Here is an 18,142-nt window from a genome sequence, read left to right as displayed (position 1 = left end):
CCACAGTGAATTCCTCCACAGTACCCTCCACACGCAGTGTATGAGAACCCTCCAGCAAAGTATGGTGACCTCAACACAGTATGATGTTCCAACTGTGATCCCGACACAGCCCGCCGCACAGTAAAATGGCCCCACATAGTCCTCCATGCAGTATGATGTCCTCCACATAGTCTTCCATACAGTATAATGGGCCCCACATAGTCCTCCATACAGAATAATGGGCCCCACATAGTCCTCCATACAGAATAATGGGCCTCACATAGTCATCCATACAGTATAATGTCCCCACATAGTCCTCCATACAGAATAATGGGCCCCACATAGTCCTCCATACAGAATAATGGGCCCCACATAGTCCTCCATACAATATAAAGGCCCCACATAGTCTTCCATACAGAATAATGGGCCCCACATAGTCCTCCATACAATATAATGGGTCCACATAGTTCTCAATATAGAATAATGGGCCCCACATAGTCCTCCATACCGAATAATGGGCCCCAGATAGTCCTCCATACAGAATAATGGGCCTCACATAGTCCTCCATGCAGTATAAAGGCCCCACATAGTCCTCCATACAGTATAATGGGCCCACATAGTCCTCCATGCAGTATGATGGGCCCCACATAGTCTTCCATACAGTATAATGGGCCCCACATAGTCATCCATACAGAATAATGGGCCCCACATAGTCATCCATACAGTATAAAGGCCCCACATAGTATTCCATACAGAATAATGGGCCCTTCATAGTCCTCCATGCAGTATGATGGGCCCCACATAGTCTTCCATACAGTATAATGGGCCCCACATAGTCATCCATACAGAATAATGGCCCCACATAGTCCTCCATACAGTATAAAGGCCCCACATAGTATTCCATACCAAATAATGGGCCCCACATAGTCCTCCATACAGTATAATGGCCCCACATAGTCATCCATACAGTATAAAGGCCCACATAGTATTCCATACCAAATAATGGGCCCCACATAGTCCTCCATACAGTATAATGGTCCCACATAGTTCTCCATACAGAATAATGGGCCCCACATAGTCCTCCATACAGTATAATGGGCCCCACATAGTCCTCCATACAGAATAATGGGCCCAACATAATCCTTCATACAGAATAATCGGCCCCACATAGTGCTACAGACAGTATAATGGCCCCACATAGTCCTCCATACAGAATAATGGGCATCACATAGTCCTCCATACAGAATAATGGCCCCACATAGTCCTCCATACAGTATAATGGCCCCACATTTTCCTCCATACAGTATAATGGGCCCCACATAGTGCTAAAGACAGTATAATGGCCCCACATAGTCCTCCATACAGAATAATGGGCCCCACATAGTCCTCCATACAATATAAAGGCCCCACATAGTCTTCCATACAGAATAATGGGCCCCACATAGTCATCCATACAATATAATGGGTCCACATAGTTCTCAATATAGTATAATGGGCCCCACATAGTCCTCCATACCGAATAATGGGCCCCACATAGTCCTCCATACAGAATAATGGGCCTCACATAGTCCTCCATGCAGTATAAAGGCCCCACATAGTGCTCCATACAGTATAATGGGCCCACATAGTCCTCCATGCAGTATGATGGGCCCCACATAGTCTTCCATACAGTATAATGGGCCCCACATAGTCATCCATACAGAATAATGGGCCCCACATAGTCATCCATACAGTATAAAGGCCCCACATAGTATTCCATACAGAATAATGGGCCCTACATAGTCCTCCATGCAGTATGATGGGCCCCACATAGTCTTCCATACAGTATAATGGGCCCCACATAGTCATCCGTACAGAATAATGGGCCCCACATAGTCCTCCATACAGTATAAAGGCCCCACATAGTATTCTATACCAAATAATGGGCCCCACATAGTCCCCCATACAGTATAATGGCCCCACATAGTCCTCCATACAGTATAAAGGCCCCACATAGTATTCCATACCAAATAATGGGCCCCACATAGTCCTCCATACAGTATAATGGGCCCACATAGTTCTCCATACAGAACAATGGGCCCCACATAGTCCTCCATACAGTATAATGGGCCCCACATAGTCCTCCATACAGAATAATGGGCCCAACATAATCCTTCATACAGAATAATCGGCCCCACATAGTGCTACAGACAGTATAATGGCCCCACATAGTCCTCCATACAGAATAATGGCCCCACATAGTCCTCCATACAGTATAATGGCCCCACATAGTCTTCCATACATTATAATGGGCCCCACATAGTGCTACAGACAGTATAATGGCCCCACATAGTCCTCCATACAGAATAATGGGCCCCACATAGTCCTCCATACAGTATAATGGGCCCACATAGTTCTCAATACAGAATAATGGGCCCCACATAGTCCTCCATACCAAATAATGGGCCCCACATAGTCCTCCATACCAAATAATGGGCCCCACATAGTCCTCCATACAGAATAATGGGCCCCACATAGTCCTCCATACAGAATAGTGGGGGTGGTGCATGCATCGCCTGCGTGCCAGAGTTCGACATGTGTGATTTAATGGCTATGTGCACACAAAATGTCTTAAATTCAGGTGACCCTGACGCTTCAGGAAACTCTGGAGTTTTTTTCCTGAAGCGTCTCTTTGGTTAATTTTTTTGGTTATTTAATGAGCGTTTTTCCGATGCTTTTGGCTGCCGGCATTTTTTTGGAGGGTTTTCCCCATGGTTTTTATGAAGTCTTTTTTACTGTCATTTTCCATTCATTTTTTTCACTCCATTGAAGCAAAACTATAACAAAATATTCCAAAAAATGTCCAGTCGCCTTCCAGGCGCTGTTTGAGCTTTAACATTGTATTGTACAATACAGAGCATCTTCTGAGCAGGAAACGCCAGAAGAATGGACATGTCACCTTTTTTTCTTTTAACATCATTTTTAGAAACCTGAAGTGGTTAAAAGACAATCTGAACATTTGCACAGCAAGTCGTTTTTACATAGAAATGCATGTGTTCATTCTTTTCAAGGGTTTTCAGGCAGTTTCCACAGCGGAATTTGCCTAAAAAAGACGTCCTGTACACATAGCCAATTTTTCTGGCGTTTTGAAAATCTGAAGAATCTTTTCATCATCAGTTTTTTTATGTTTTTTCCCACCAGCAAGTTTTTGAGTATTTTTTTGTTGTCTTATTACTTGAGTTTTCCATATGTTTTTTTTTTAAATCTATTAAACAATTAAGAAAAAGCTACAAAAATGCTGAAAAAAAAACCACTCAGAAAGATGCTGTGAGATCATTTCTCTTTGACTTCAATTGTAGGGTATTGATTGACTTCCTAGCGGACAATGCCAGAAGAGTGTTCATGTTACTTCATTTGAATACTTGACACCAATGAAAGTCTGAAGCATTTAAAAGACTGAACATATGAATAGCAAGTCATTTTCCCATACAAATTAATAGGGCCGTTCTTTTGATTGTTTTGCTAGTGCTTTTTACGCCATTTTGTTTAGCAAACCTACTCAAAAATAGCAGAAAAAGATGTACCATAAGGGTATGTTTCCCCATTCTTGTATTTGATGTAGCTTTTTATGTTAAAGCCAGTAGTGGATTTACAAAAAGAAGTGTCTTTTCTTTACTGGATTCTTTAGTCCATGATCCATTCTTGGCTTTGGCATTAAAAACTGCATAAAAAATTCTAAAGTGGAAACAAACCATAACTTAGACATGACTTATTAACTGCTATAAAAAATTGAAAAATTAAGTAAACTAGCGCCACCCACTGGTGAAAAGAAAACATCTCAGATGATCTAAGAACTGTAAGAGGAACTCTGAGCAGCTAGAACTACTATTATGCCAGGGTCAAAATAGTGTATATTCTCTCCTCCGAGAGAATCGGATCGATTGTGGTAATGAAACTCTGATCCGAGTTTGAGTCGAGTGTCAGTTTACTGTGATCTGATTCTTTCGGATGAGAGAATCGTAGCACAGGTGAGGCGAAGATGGAGAACTTCATTTCTCCATATTCTCCATTGTGTGAGTCCACGGAAATCGGAATGCACTCGGAAGTCATTCGAGTGCAGTCCGAAGTTTTCCCTGCACTCATAGACTTCAATGGGTTAGTGGCATCCGATTTTTGCTGCAAATTGCAACATGCTGCATTTTTTTTCCCATGCCTATTCATCATGAGAAAAATAATGCTGATCAGCACAGCCCCATAAAATAACATTGGTCTGAGTTCTATCCAATAGAATACCGATTAGCATGAGTTATACGCTCATGTGAGTGAGCCCTTATGAAGACTGTATTACATCTTAGGGAAAAGTAGGAGATTCATTTTCAGTTGTTAAACTATAGCTTTTTTGTGACATATAATTATTCTTACTGTTTTAGTACATTAAAATAGTAATAAAAAAATATTGTTTTCTAAATTTTACTCATTTAATGTTCAATTATATAACGCCGTCCCAATATTATTTTTATTTTTTATTACTCCCAAAACATGACTCATATTGCACTTTCCTGCAATTTTTATGACATAGAAGTCTATATTGTAGAGGAAAATCGCTCTGTATTTGTGACACTTGATGAGCTGTATGTATGGAAAAGAGATTTCCTGTCTTCTCAACTTGAGTTAACAAAATTGCTTCTTCTTCCCTGTAACATTGCATCGGAATAGTCTGCTTAAACTACTAAAGGTTTAAAGGAGATCTCCATCTTTCAGTTGTGTCTCCGGCAATGCCGTTGGTCTTTGTAGACAAAACTTCAAAGGTGACGTCATGATTATAGTACATGACCACTTCAGCCAATCTGTGGGCCCAGCAGTCATGCCAATGTTTTTTTGTGGCATAAGAAGAAAAAATGGGAAGATGGGAAACCCCTTTATCCACTTCCGGACATCTGCTGTATATGTATGACACATGTCGGGTGCGGAAGTATGGCACATGTTCAGGAGCCTATAACATATCTGTCAGATCCCAGCTGTGCTACACAGCCAGCATCTGCCTACAACAGCAGTGATCAGTTTAGCTCTGATCACAGCCATTTACCCTTTAAATGGCACTATCAATCTCTGACAGCGGCATTAAAAGCACACGGTCCAGGCATCCAAATCCCCCCTCACACACATACACAACCCGAACATGAGATGCACTCAACCCGAACATGAGATGCACTCAACCCAACATGAGATGCACTCAACCCGAACATGAGATGCACTCAACCCGAACATGAGATGCACTCAACCCGAACATGAGATGCACTCAACCCGAACATGAGGTGCTGGTAGGTTTCTATGGCAGCTGGGTTCTTGCTGAAGGCCCTCATGTCTATCATGGTGGTATTCCTGTGAAATCCAGCCACAAGCTTGGCTTCATTGAATACCAGCATCTACACGTTTGTTCAAGTGTTACCATTCGAGAGAAATGGACACATTTCTTTCTCATGTGTCATCCATTTGGGTTCATCCATTTTTTTTCTCATCCATTTTATTCACTGAAGCAGATAGACTCTCCAAACATTTTTTACCCATTGAATCCACGCAACGGATTAGTTAAAAATGGAAGAAACTTGGATGGAACTCTGAAGTACAAAGCATGACTTCTGTGTTTCAGCCATTTTATACAGAACCCCAACAACTTTAATGGCAGAGTTTGAACTGAAAAACCGATTAGAATAGGATCTGCTGTGGGTCTCACAGACCGGAGACATGGATCCATTTTTCTAAATGGACATGTATATCAGTCTATGAGACTCTACGGGTCAGTGTGCTGTCCGATAAAAAAATGGATAGCATTAGGACATGTCACAAGGATGTGTGAATGCTGCCTTAGTTGTACACTGCAATGGAATGGTACTGCAGTACATAGGAAAAGCAATCAGACAAACAAAGGTTTGAGTACTCTAAGGAAACTAAAGAAAAGAGTAACAAAAAATCTTTTAAAACATATTAAAATTAAAATATTAAATCCACAAAAATCTGATCTATCAAAATATATCATTATTTAACTCATATGATAAACAAAAGAAAAATGAAATACCAGAATTTACATTTTTTGATTGCTGCACCATTGGAAATAAATGTAAGAAAACGTCAAAATATCTTAAGTGCCGCAATATGGTATCAATGAAAACATTAGCTTGTCAGTCAAAAAATCAGCCTTCATACTTCTCAACTTCTTTATTTTCCTGTCCAAAATTGGCGAGCCAAACTATTTTGTTTTTCTCCACTAAAATAGTTTAAAAAAAACTATGGAAGTTTGATCTCACTGTAATTGTACTGACCTGAACAATTATGTTGCCTGTCATTTTTTACCATATAATGAACACGGTTAAAACTAAACACCATATAAAAAAAACAGTGGCAGAGTTGCAGTTTTTTGTAATTTGACAGCACTTGTTTTTTTGTGTGTTTTCCAATACATTGCATGGTAAAATAAATTATGTAATTCAAATCTACTACTTGTGACCAAAAAACAAGCCCTCATATGGCTATGTCAACGGAAAAATAAAAAAGTTATGGCTCTTGGAAAAAATGGAACGTGTGAAATCAAAATTGGCTGCAGGAGGAATGGATTAAAAATGGATTAAAAATTAAAAATCTGCAAGTATATTAAAAAAAAAAGTTAAAAGAGTTAAAGGATTACAAAAAATTCTGTTCCAAAAACTGTGCAGTCTTATCCATGCACTGTCTGGGGTCATTGAACAGAGTCCCTCTCACAAAATCTCTATCAATTAGCTTTTGAGGACTGCAGCTACAAAAAAAAAACTACAAAGCTATGTTCACATTGAATTTTTTAGGAGGTTTTTTTTATTTTAGCAGATTCCCCAAAATCCTTGTCAAAAATTGCTTTAGGCTAAGGTCCACCAGTGAGAACAGTACATTTTCACTTCCAGAACATCTGTTGCCTTTTACAGTGCCATCAAAGTGCATGAGATTTTAAGACGTCTCATGTACATGTTGTGAAATATATCCATATTGTAAACTGAGAGGAGCTGCACGGTTGAGATCCACAGCATGACAATTTATATTTGCTATATAAAGGTTGAAATATGCGACTTTATCGCACCTTTTTTTGCAATGTTAACCACATTGGCTATCTCTGAGGGACCTGTGTTGCTGAAGGTCCACAGCTAATATGTTCTTTGAGAATGTAGCCTTGAAGACTCTAGGAAAACTTTTCCAGTTAATTTTTATGTTTTATACACTTTGCTGTTCATATCAGTTTTTTTGAGCTTCTTTTTCCTGGAGAGGTTTTGAAAAAAGAGATGGAAAAAAGAAAGTGTATGTTACTTCTATGAAGTAGATTCTGAAGGAACGCGCTCCAACCTATATACTGTCAAGGAATAGAATGCTTCCAAAACTATTCCAAAACCTCTTGAAAAAACTTTAGGAATTGAGAAACTGCTTCAAAAATGCCCCAGAATTGAGCATGAACATAAAGCTGTTTCTGATTGAAAAACTCGTGTTTTTGGAAACACTGAACATAGCATTAGGGTATGTGCTCATGGTATCTTTTTCAGGCAGATTCTGACCCTTCTTTACCAGTTTAATTTCAAGAGCTATATACAATGTAGAAAGAGAGTGTATATGTTTTACTGATAATGTAAGGAAATGCTTCCTGAAGGAAAATGGACAGCTATCGCATACAGTTAAAAATCATACCTTAAACCAATTAATCGTCATATTCATATCTTCTGTTATAAAATAGGGTAAAGCTGGGCAAATCATCTCAAACTCCATGTTTTCAAAAGCAATTTGCTCATATTTAACATAAGGGAAGGATGCCGGTGTGTCACTCATGACATTTAGCGACAGTGATATTTCCACACAGTAAGATGCATTTCTGAAAAAAAAACAAAAGTGAAATTGAGTTTAGTTGAAGTATGTATCAATAGTTTTTGCTTGCTACAAATTACATAATCAGAATTATAGGAAATCTTTGTAAATGGGTGTGTATTAATAAGAATGTGTAGGCAGAAATCAAGTTGGGCAGAACCTGATAGGTGACTGTTATACACTTACAGGGTGAGGTGGACTCTGTAAGCCATAGGTCAGGGTAAGTAGCATGGACAGGAGGTGATGATGCAGTGGAGCAGGTGTGGGGTTTTAATGACAGAGTTTTATGCTTGCAGCAGATAGATGGCTAACCACAGGACAGCAGTGATGAATAGCCAAACTGAATTACCTTGATTGCAAAGATTGAGGTGTGAACAGGACCATGAACAATTACAAAAAGTTGGTTGTCTGGAAACTTGATTACAGACATAGATGTGTACTACTGGAGTGAGATTAGAAATAAATGCTGGCAGTCGAATGAAAGTCAGAAGTTTCAAGAGATAATCAGATACCTGGCTGGAGCTTGAGCTACATGGTAGGTGAAGCAACTCCTGGCAAGAACATGATTGCTGAGAGCATACTATCTCAATACTCAGGCAGGACCACAGTAACCCGGCATGGGCAAGTATAAAGGGAGAGGGCTACAGGGGAAGGAAACAAAGCAAAGCACCTGAACCATTACGGTTGAGTAACAATGACCAAAGTGTATTTCTCTTTAGCTTTTAGCCGTAAAGTATACAAAAATAAAAAAATGTATACAATATGACTAGGTGATGTCACAGGATGAGGACCCTGTACTACTAAGACACAGCTTACATACCATATTCATTTGCAAAATTTAATTCCTTGGCAGTTCTGGCCCATTTCTTCATCTAGATGCCTATATTTAAGGCCTGTTTAGTTTGGTTTTAGCGCAATCTCTTGGCCAGCTTTCAAAATTAAAAAGACACAAAGACCCTAATTCATTGGCATTTTGCATGCCAGTCTTAACGAACAAGACAACTGGAGAAGATGTATATAATTCATTAAGAGGTGCAAGCGACTTAATCAATTAGGTTCACTTTACAACTGGCATGCATTCATTGGCATTTTGCATGCCAGTCTTAACGAACAAGACAACTGGAGAAGATGTATATAATTCATTAAGAGGTGCAAGCGACTTAATCAATTAGGTTCACTTTACAACTAGCATGCACCTCCGTAAAAGATGTTACTCCAGTCAGGAGTCATTTCTTGCAAAATTTATGCCACTAAAGTGGTGTAAATTATGATGAATTAAATAGGTAGACTTCATCATGCCCCGTCCTATCTCTGCCTACTTTGGAAAAGCTGGCCATGACAAGCTAAAAATGGGAAAAAGACACTCAATTTTTGTGCAACTTTGAGTAGCACAAAAATTTTGCATCATTTGAAGGTGTCTTATGCCAGAAAACTGTCAAAAACACCTTAAAAATTCAGCCCCTTAGAGCTTTGTCAAGTCATACATTCAGGGAGTACTGATAGTTTTGCCAACATCCTTTATGGCACTATATGAAACAACTGACAGCAGAAAGTTGGATGGATTCCATAGGAAATTTTAAATTCTTTTATGTGATTAATAGAGTTTACATATAAAAGTGTTTAGTAAATAAGACTGGAAAGTTTCTTAATCTCATATTAGGAAACAATGTCCTATGTAATATCTAAATATATAGATCCTCTTTTACACTAGTTCTCATCTGCCTCTTTACAGCCTTATTAGGATATGTGAAAATGTAAAGTTGACCACAAACATGTGTATGGAGGCCTCCCACTCTCCCCCAGATATTGTGAGAGGAGATAAGGATAAAGTAGTTAGAATTCAAACTCATGATCCATTTGTTTTCTTGGTGGACAAGCCACTGTCAGTTGAGTCTGGCCACAGCTTACTCTGCTTGTGCCATAGAGAACACAGGAACGCTCTGCCGAGTCAAGGGTTCAGCTGTATGGAGGAGCCAAGGTGATAGCTGTCAACCAACAGCCATCTTAGGTATATGAACAGCTTTAGTATTGTCTGATTTGCAGACAACTGCTCTCAGAGGAGTAACCAGACTCTCCTGGATTACTGTTCCATTTAGACTGCATGGCAACTTGGCCATGCAGCTCAGAAGCTCACCACAGACTCATTGAGTTCTACCTTTAGTTTTCTTCATAGTCAACATGGACTACCTACTAGAGATGAGTGGATCTTTGGAAACTCAAATTTGCCAGCTTCAATGAATTTTCCCCAAATATTTGATTTGATGAGAATACATTTTCTTGAATCTCATTAGTGGAAAGCTTGTAATTGCTCAGAAAATACATGTGGGGGAGAGGAGAGAGTGAGAGAACCCCAATGACCATAAGAGCTTACACACTACGAGAGAGAGAGAAAACCCTGCTGACCATGAGAGCTTACACACTACAGGAGAGAGAAAACCCTGCTGACCATGAGAGCTTACACACTACAGGAGAGAGAGAACCCTGCTGACCATGAGAGCTTACACACTACAGGAGAGAGAAAACCCTGCTGACCATGAGAGCTTACACACTACAGGAGAGAGAGAACCCTGCTGACCATGAGAGCTTACACACTACAGGAGAGAGAGAACCCTGCTGACCATAAGAGCTTACACACTACAGGAGAGAGAGAACCCTGCTGACCATAAGAGCTTACACACTACAGGAGAGAGAGAACCCTGCTGACCATAAGAGCTTGCACTTGCAGGAGAGAGACTTACCCAGTGATTCTGGAGATGGAAACAACTCTGCCATACAAACTGTGTTCCACTGTAAACCACTAATATATGATGGCCTGGCCCATGTATGCCCCCCCCCCTATACAATTTATGATGCACTAGATGTTATAGCTGCAGGTCATTATGGTGGGGAGGTCTACGCGGTCACACAAAAAGACTTTTATATAGCACAGTGGGAGTTTTCTTATTTCATGCTTGTATTCCAAGTATATGTGTTTATTGATTCATTTGAGGGACTTTGGGTGGGGTGCTAGAGTTCTATTCATAGAATGAGACGTCTGGACCAGCTGCACGTCCCCTCACCCAAACTCAATAGCCTCGTAGGCATTTTTGACCAACAGTCAGTTCCTACACCACAGTCCATACTCAGACGCTACATATTGGATGCATGAAACTGGCCAATGAGTGTGTAATGCATGGTTCGAGCAATGGTCACGTGACCGCAAGTATGCGATTTTCATGTGCAAATTAGCGCCTCATCCACTAATTGGCACATGTGTTCACACAAAGAATCATTCACACTGCTCTATGAGTGCCTAATTAATATAGAAAAAATAATGTGCGTATGAATATATAGTATTCGGTAAGTTCTTTTGTGAATTGTCCCTTTAGCAGGTGCCCTTCTTCCAGGGCCACCTACATATAGCCACATGTTCTTTATGCCTAGTAAAATCCAGGTATGACAATGATTAGGTCTACATTTTGAAACCAATGCAAAAAGCAGGTGCAGAAATCTTACTGTTTCCTGTTGTAAACTGGACAGCCTCATTGTAAGTAAGTATGAAATGCAAAATGTATATTTGTTGACTGAAAGGTAATATAACTTAAAGTATTACACACCTCAAAATACAAGTGTAGATCCCTGTATCCTCTTCTACTGCTGGTAAGAACCACAAGGCGTCTGCTTTTCTCTGTATTCTAGGTTGCTCTGCAGTATCCAGGATCTCAGAACCTTTTCTAGTCCAAACCAATTGAAGTGTTGAAAGGTCCAGTGATACATATTCTAAGATTGGACACTCAATGGTAGCTAGCTCTTCAGCTAGTACATAATGACCCAAAGAATGTGTGATCTGATCTTGGCATTTCTCTATATGGATAACACAAATAAGTACTCTGTTACACTCTCTGGAAAACATATAATCTAGTTTTAAACCTTATATGCCAAACACTAACATTGTAGAAAATGTATCTTATACACTTTACTCCAAGTTGGTGTAGAGACTTACAGGCCATGCAATGCTCCTCTGGGAACTTAGATATGCAAGTATCCTCTTCAGAGAGGAAGAGGACTCTAGTGCCATCTATTGTAAGTAGCAATCTTAAAAGTCAATATCCAGCCTTTAAAAGACCTTGACACATGATTTAGGATAAGAAGTCAATGGCAAGACCCTTTAAAAAAATTTATATTGACTTTCAGGATTGCTGCTTCCAATAGGTGGCAACTAGTGTTACTTTTAAATTTCAAATGAAACATTGTATGGCCTATAAGTCTCCCTACTCCCAACTTGGTACTCTCCACTAGGAAAAACGTTTCCCCTTAGATCCCATGTCAGTGGCCTTTCAAACAGCCAAAACAGTTCTGATTTGCACTGATAAGGGGTAATCACCCTGAAACATGTGTCTACAAATGGAATTCATAGTTAGGCTTTTACGCTGTAGTTCAAGGGAATAGAAAACTATTAAAGTACTCAGCTGCTAGATCAGTACAGTCACAAAATTATGCGTTTGAAATGGATTAATTTTTGTAATTGAAGTGTAGCTTTAAAGGGGTGTTGTATGTTAAGGTATTTAGGATTTGTCTGCTAAGAAAAAAATAAAATAAAGAATCAATAAATGTCATTATATACTAAAGGAGTTGTGAGGGAATACAAAATCGGATCAATGGGCATCTCACACCACTTGCCCTCATGATCATGTGTTAGCAGGTCCTGTGGTTGCCTGGAGTACACTGTATACAAAGCCAGCTCCGTACACTGTGCGGTTGCCATTCTCGAATACTGCAGCTTAGCTCATACTTAAATAAATGGCCTTACTGTACTCTCACAATGAAGTTTTAAGAGACTGCACTTTGAATATGTATTTTTAATACCATATTATTTTTCGGTCCAACAATCTCTATTGATTGTAAATTGTTGCATATGTAAAAGTCAGGTTTTGCTGTGATCCGATTCGTTAGATTTTAGCAATGTTTCTTAGACTTGAAACAATAAATGACCTCAAAACCAGACAGAATGAAACACTGATACATTCCATAAAGGTTCAGCTCTTTCAAAATATAACTCAATGAATTTGATATATTAATAAATAAAAATAATGCAATTACCGATATTTACCATGTATATCTTATACAAACTTTTGAATATATTCTATTAAGTAACGGTAATAAAGCAAATATGTTGTCATTTCCATGCTGACCCCAGAGAGAGCACAATATTCACATTATTGCACAAGCTAGGAGAACAAAAAGAAAAGAGAAAATAAGCTAAATGGGCATTTGTAGAGAAAATAACTTTCTGGGTACACAAGTGTAGTTTCCTGTGCAGGTTCCCAGGTAGCTAATAAAAACCAGTGATTGGGAACAGAACCGGCAGCTATGCTGAAGGGGCCAGCCACCTCAAGGCCTCTGTGGGGCTCCAAAAAAGCCAAGGCTGGAAAGTATACCTATTAAAGGATTGTCCGGGACTTTTATTTTGATGGCCTATATTCAAGATAGGTCATCAATAACTGATCAGTGGGGGTGCGACACCCGATACCTTCCCGGATTAGCTGTTCCCGATGCTGGCGGTTTTCAAAAGTTTAAAGCGGAGCCCTAGCAGAGCTATGGGCAGGGCGTTCCATGACTTGGGCCATCAGGGGTTAAGTGCCCTGCACATAGCAGGGTATTGGAGTCAAAAGTTTAAATGGGAGGTCTATTAGGGGGGGGGGGTTTTAGGGCATCAGTTAGGGACATATAAATATGGTGGGTGGGGCTGTGAGGGCATTCAGGGCATGGTGGTACAACTAGTGAAGGTCCCACCCACCCAATTCTTTATATGTTTGTGTCAGTTATAACAGAGGCAGAGTTTGGTTATGATGGTGTCAATTCGGCTTGGCAGTGTTAAGGGGTTTTTGGAGTTGGTGGAAAATTGTGGTGGGGGGGTTTGTGCATCAAGTAGATGGCACCCTTCAATTGTGTTTGGAATTTGGAAATAGCTTGGCGGATTTTCTGGGGCTCTTCAAGGTGGGGTCCCTAGGTAGTCGATGGCATGGTGAAGGTTTCCGGTGACTGAGGTGCCTTCGAGCTGGTGGTCGCGGCTTGGGGTAATGCTGGAAGTTCATTTCAGGTAATGTCAGGCCTTTTGGAACTCCAAGAACCTCCTTCAGCCAAAAGTTATTTATATATGTTTGTTATAATAAGGGTCGATTTGGCCAATTTAATCCAACAATCTGTTTTGTCTTTATTTCATGGGTGGTTAAACTGGTTGTTAATACATGGCAGGTTATTATGGAGCAAAGAAGACCTCTACAATACTCAAGTCGTGTGCTCAGTTGCGGAACTGCAGAACTCCATCTACTGGACAGTGGACTCAGCTGGGTACTGCATATTTGTGAACTATTCTAATTAATAGGGGGTGGATGTACAGTACACCGCAGATGTCACAATGCAGTTGAAGGAGCTGTGTAGTTCTGTTCCGCAACTGAACACATCCAGCTGCTGCCAGTACCGTGAACAGTTGATTAATGTTGCACCCCCACCGACAAATATCGATGATCTGTCCTGAGTATAGGCCATGAATATAAAAGTCTCGGAAAATCCCTTTAACTTTAGAGAGTAATGGTGGGCAGCTTCCTTCTGGTATAAAGCTTAAGTTGTATTTTTTCCCAGACTGTCATTTGAAATACACAACCCATTTAATAAAAGTAGCCGCAGAAAAAGAGCACACATACACCCTAATAACATGTAATACATGGGCATTGATAATGACACTTTACCTCCAGTAGGAAACCTGTAAACATTTAATCCAGAGGTCTCCAATAAGTATGTTCCAAACACGATCAATGAAATCCAAATCATTCTGTAAAAAAAGAAAAACTGCTGAATCAGCTAGGAACAAATTAAGAAATTTATTGGAAAACCTAGGTTTTTATACACTTTTTTGACTCCATGTTTTTAATGAATCTTCAATAAAGCATGAAATAATTTTTATTCATTGTTGGACGGATGTGCCGCTTTTTTTCCTTTCCTCTAATCTTTGGCAGAACTTCACCAGCAGGACCGGCACCCGACAAGCAGTTTTTCAACTTCAGCATTAGAAGACATAGCGGGGTGAGCTCATATTTACATGTACTATTTATTACTACATGTACTATCACTATTTATTTGCTTATTATAGGGTGTTTGCTCATTTTGTTTTTATCTTAGGCTCTGCTTGTTAAATGGCCACAATGTAAATTAACTATGCATTGCACTTATACAAAAGTGCTCTGGCTCCGATTTTATTACTTTGTTTTAGTTTTTTGTACTTTATACAAACTGGGGCACTGCTCCCCTTTTTTGTCTCTTCATTTTGTTTATATAGCTCTCCACAGGCAAATGTCTGAACAGTCAGCATCCAGGTCCTACTCTGCCCTTATCTATTTTTATGTCTGCTGACACATAGTGAGCTGAGCTGCAAGAGTTAGGTACCGTCCCAATTGGGGGACACCTTGTTGTGGTGGGATGGATTTCTCATTTTTTTATCAAATCAATCTTAACCAAGTACCCTATGTTATCTGCATGTACTATTACTATTCACTTACTTACTATAGGGTATTTGTTCATTTTGTTTTTATCTTAGGTTCTACTTGTTAAATGGCCACAGAAGTGAACGTACACCTATGCATTGCACTTATACCAATGTGCTCTGCCCAATTTTTTTTTATTTGACATTGGCTGTATGCTTTGGATTATTGTCCTGCTGCAAAAAAATTGGAGCCAATGTGATGCCTCCCTAATGGAATTGCTTGATGGATAAGTATCTGCCTGTGTTTTTCAACATTGTGGACACCATTGATCTTGAGCAAATGCCCAACTCTATTTTCTGAGTTGTAGACCCAATCTTGCAAGGAACCTCTGCTATGCTTCACTGTATCTGCAGACATTCATTATTGAATCACTTTCCAGCCTTCCAGCAAACAATCTGTCTTCTGTAAAAAGTCAAAGATTTAAATTTTTCACACATCAATTCAGAGAACCTGTTGCCTTTTTTGTGCGCCCAAGTTCCTAAGTTTTCCTGCATAGTTGAGTGGTGTTTCCTTGTTTCCATGTTAAAGGTATGTTGTTGGCCACACTTTTTCCATGAAGACCAGTTCTGAGTGGACTTCTCTAAACAGTAGATGGGTGTACCTGGATCCCATTGGTTACTGCCAGGTCTGAGATGATGGCATGTTTCAATTTTGAACATAAGTAATCATGATGTGTCATTCACCTTCTGCATTATGTTCCTTGGCCAACCCTGCATCTTTGGGCTTCAAGGTATCCCTCTTCTTGGCGTCCTCAATGTTAAGAAATATAGGCAGATATATGTCCATCATGCAGTAGTATCAGGGAGACATCTGGGTGGCTCTGAATTTATTCTGTTCAGTACAACGACCCCAAACATACAACCAATGTCTATTGGTTGAACTATCTTCAGTGTGAAGAAGAACAAAAGTCCTGGAAGTGATGATATGGCCCCCACAGAGCCCTGTTCTCAACATCCTCGGAAAAATTTGAGCCAGTGCACAATGGTGTAAAAGCAATGCATAGATGTGCATTTACACTGTGGAAATTTAACAAGCAGAACCTAATACAGTCAATGTTATTATGCAATATCTTCAGCATAATGAAGAACAGAGAGTCCAGGAAGTGATGATATGACCCTTACAGAACCCTGATCTCAACATCATCAAGTCTGTACTGGGATTACATGAAGAGACAGAAAGATTTCCGCAAGCCTTATTGAGCAGATTTATGGTTACTTCACCAACATGTTTGGAACAATCTCTGTGCCGAGTTCCTTCTAAAACTATGTGTAAGTGTACCTAGAAGAATGAATGCTGCTCTAAAGGCAGAGGGTGGTAACACCAAATATTGATTTGATTGAGATTTCTCTTTTGTTTATTCACTTTGAATTTTGTTAGTTGACAAAATAAACTATTAAGACTTCTATTTTTTAAAACTTTCTTTCCACATCTGCCTAAAACTTTTGTATATCACTGTACAAAGTGTAATAGTATGGTGTTAAACACTAACCTGTGACTAATCTATGAAAAATACCCTCCAACAGTCCAAACACCACAGAAATGAGCTGCAATTTGCAAATATAATTTCCCAAATTCAATAAATAATGTACTTTGCTATATTATTCTATAGCAGTCAAAGATTAGATTAGCAAAATTAATAATTAATATTTTTAGAAATGAATTACTGTGTTCACTGTTTGGTTTGCCCCAACTGGAAAATTCCTTTCTAAAACTCAAGCCACCCAAGAAATTAGCTGGTTCCAGTAGGTCTTGTTAATTTGTCTACTAGAGAACATATTTCTAGGTATTTTTTACAGTATTTTGCCCAGTTTTAAATTTATGAAGTTAACAATACAAAAATGGTTATGAAAATGGTCAGTATCAATCAAAACTATTTAAATGATTATATCACCAGATTTTTCTTGATTGGTAACCATATTGTTACATTAGACAGCTGTAATATACCGTGTTTTTTTGAGCCACTTAGAAGTTATATGAATATCATTATATAGTTTATCAATCAGAAATCCAAAATTGTCTTTTGGTTCTGGAAATACCCTTTGAATTCTTATCATGTACATTAATCACATCAAGTAAATCACAACAATTCACTTTTCCACTAAACTCTGGATATGCATAAGAGCACCTAGACTCCAGTTAAAAATGAAGGTAAAATAATTTATTTACATATATGCATCTCATCCTATGAAAATATTAATGAATAAGTCTGGTCTTACCTTCTTTAGGATAATTCAATGGAAAATTGAAAATAGAAATTCCTTGAATGGCGTACTATGTTCTGCATACAAATAGTATTGTTTTCAGTGAGAAACAAGCGTAATGAAATAATAAGAATACATGGTGTGGATAAACATACATTTATATACATACGTTCCATGTGCGTTGTGGAACTTCCTCACACATTTCTCAATCAGTGTCTAAAATAGAGCAGACACTTTCCAGGTCCTCATCAATATCCTGATTGCTCAAGAAAGGACACATAAAGGGAAAGCACATCACAGGTTCCTTTTTTTTAGGATTTTTTTTTTTTGAGCTTATAACCACAGTTCTTAAAGGAGTTGCACGATACCTAAAATGTTCTTTATATCTACATTTAACCCCTAACCATTTTTGCAATTTGCTTTATATTAAAATACCCTACTCTTCGCTGTATACAACTAATCCCTATTTGTGCTTTTTGTACTTTACTTCCTGTGACGTTTCGTTAGAGAGGCGTCTCAAACTAGATGTCATCAGCAGGCTGTGGCCGCACTCACTTTCCTGAAGCTTATATCACCCCGCCTAGAACA

The 18,142-nt window shown here is 39.1% G+C and overlaps 1 protein-coding gene across 2 annotated transcripts in view; it reads right to left on the bottom strand.

Annotated features, from left to right (window-relative positions):
* Positions 1-17,826, bottom strand: part of IL1R2 (interleukin 1 receptor type 2) — a 42,080-nt gene extending 24,254 nt beyond the window's left edge. Inside the window, exons 1-5 of one of the 2 annotated variants that reach the window (XM_073670496.1) lie at positions 17,724-17,826; positions 17,570-17,631; positions 14,562-14,644; positions 11,430-11,676; positions 7,660-7,840 (exon numbers count right to left, since the gene is read on the bottom strand). In XM_073670496.1, coding sequence (XP_073526597.1) covers positions 7,660-7,840; positions 11,430-11,676; positions 14,562-14,643 — 510 coding nt within the window. In that variant the 5' untranslated portion in view covers position 14,644; positions 17,570-17,631; positions 17,724-17,826. Of the gene's footprint in view, positions 1-7,659; positions 7,841-11,429; positions 11,677-14,561; positions 14,645-17,569; positions 17,632-17,709 lie in introns of both variants that reach the window. The other variant, XM_073670499.1, reaches the window with a different exon arrangement.
* Between the last annotated feature and the right edge of the window lie 316 nt (positions 17,827-18,142).

This window comes from Phyllobates terribilis, unplaced genomic scaffold (assembly GCF_046119375.1).
Source record: "Phyllobates terribilis strain yellow unplaced genomic scaffold, ASM4611937v1 Scaffold_2__4_contigs__length_985480577, whole genome shotgun sequence".
Lineage (NCBI taxonomy): Eukaryota > Metazoa > Chordata > Amphibia > Anura > Dendrobatidae > Phyllobates > Phyllobates terribilis.
The sequence above is the reverse complement of the archived record's forward strand: the minus strand, read 5'-3'. Positions and strand labels throughout refer to the sequence as shown.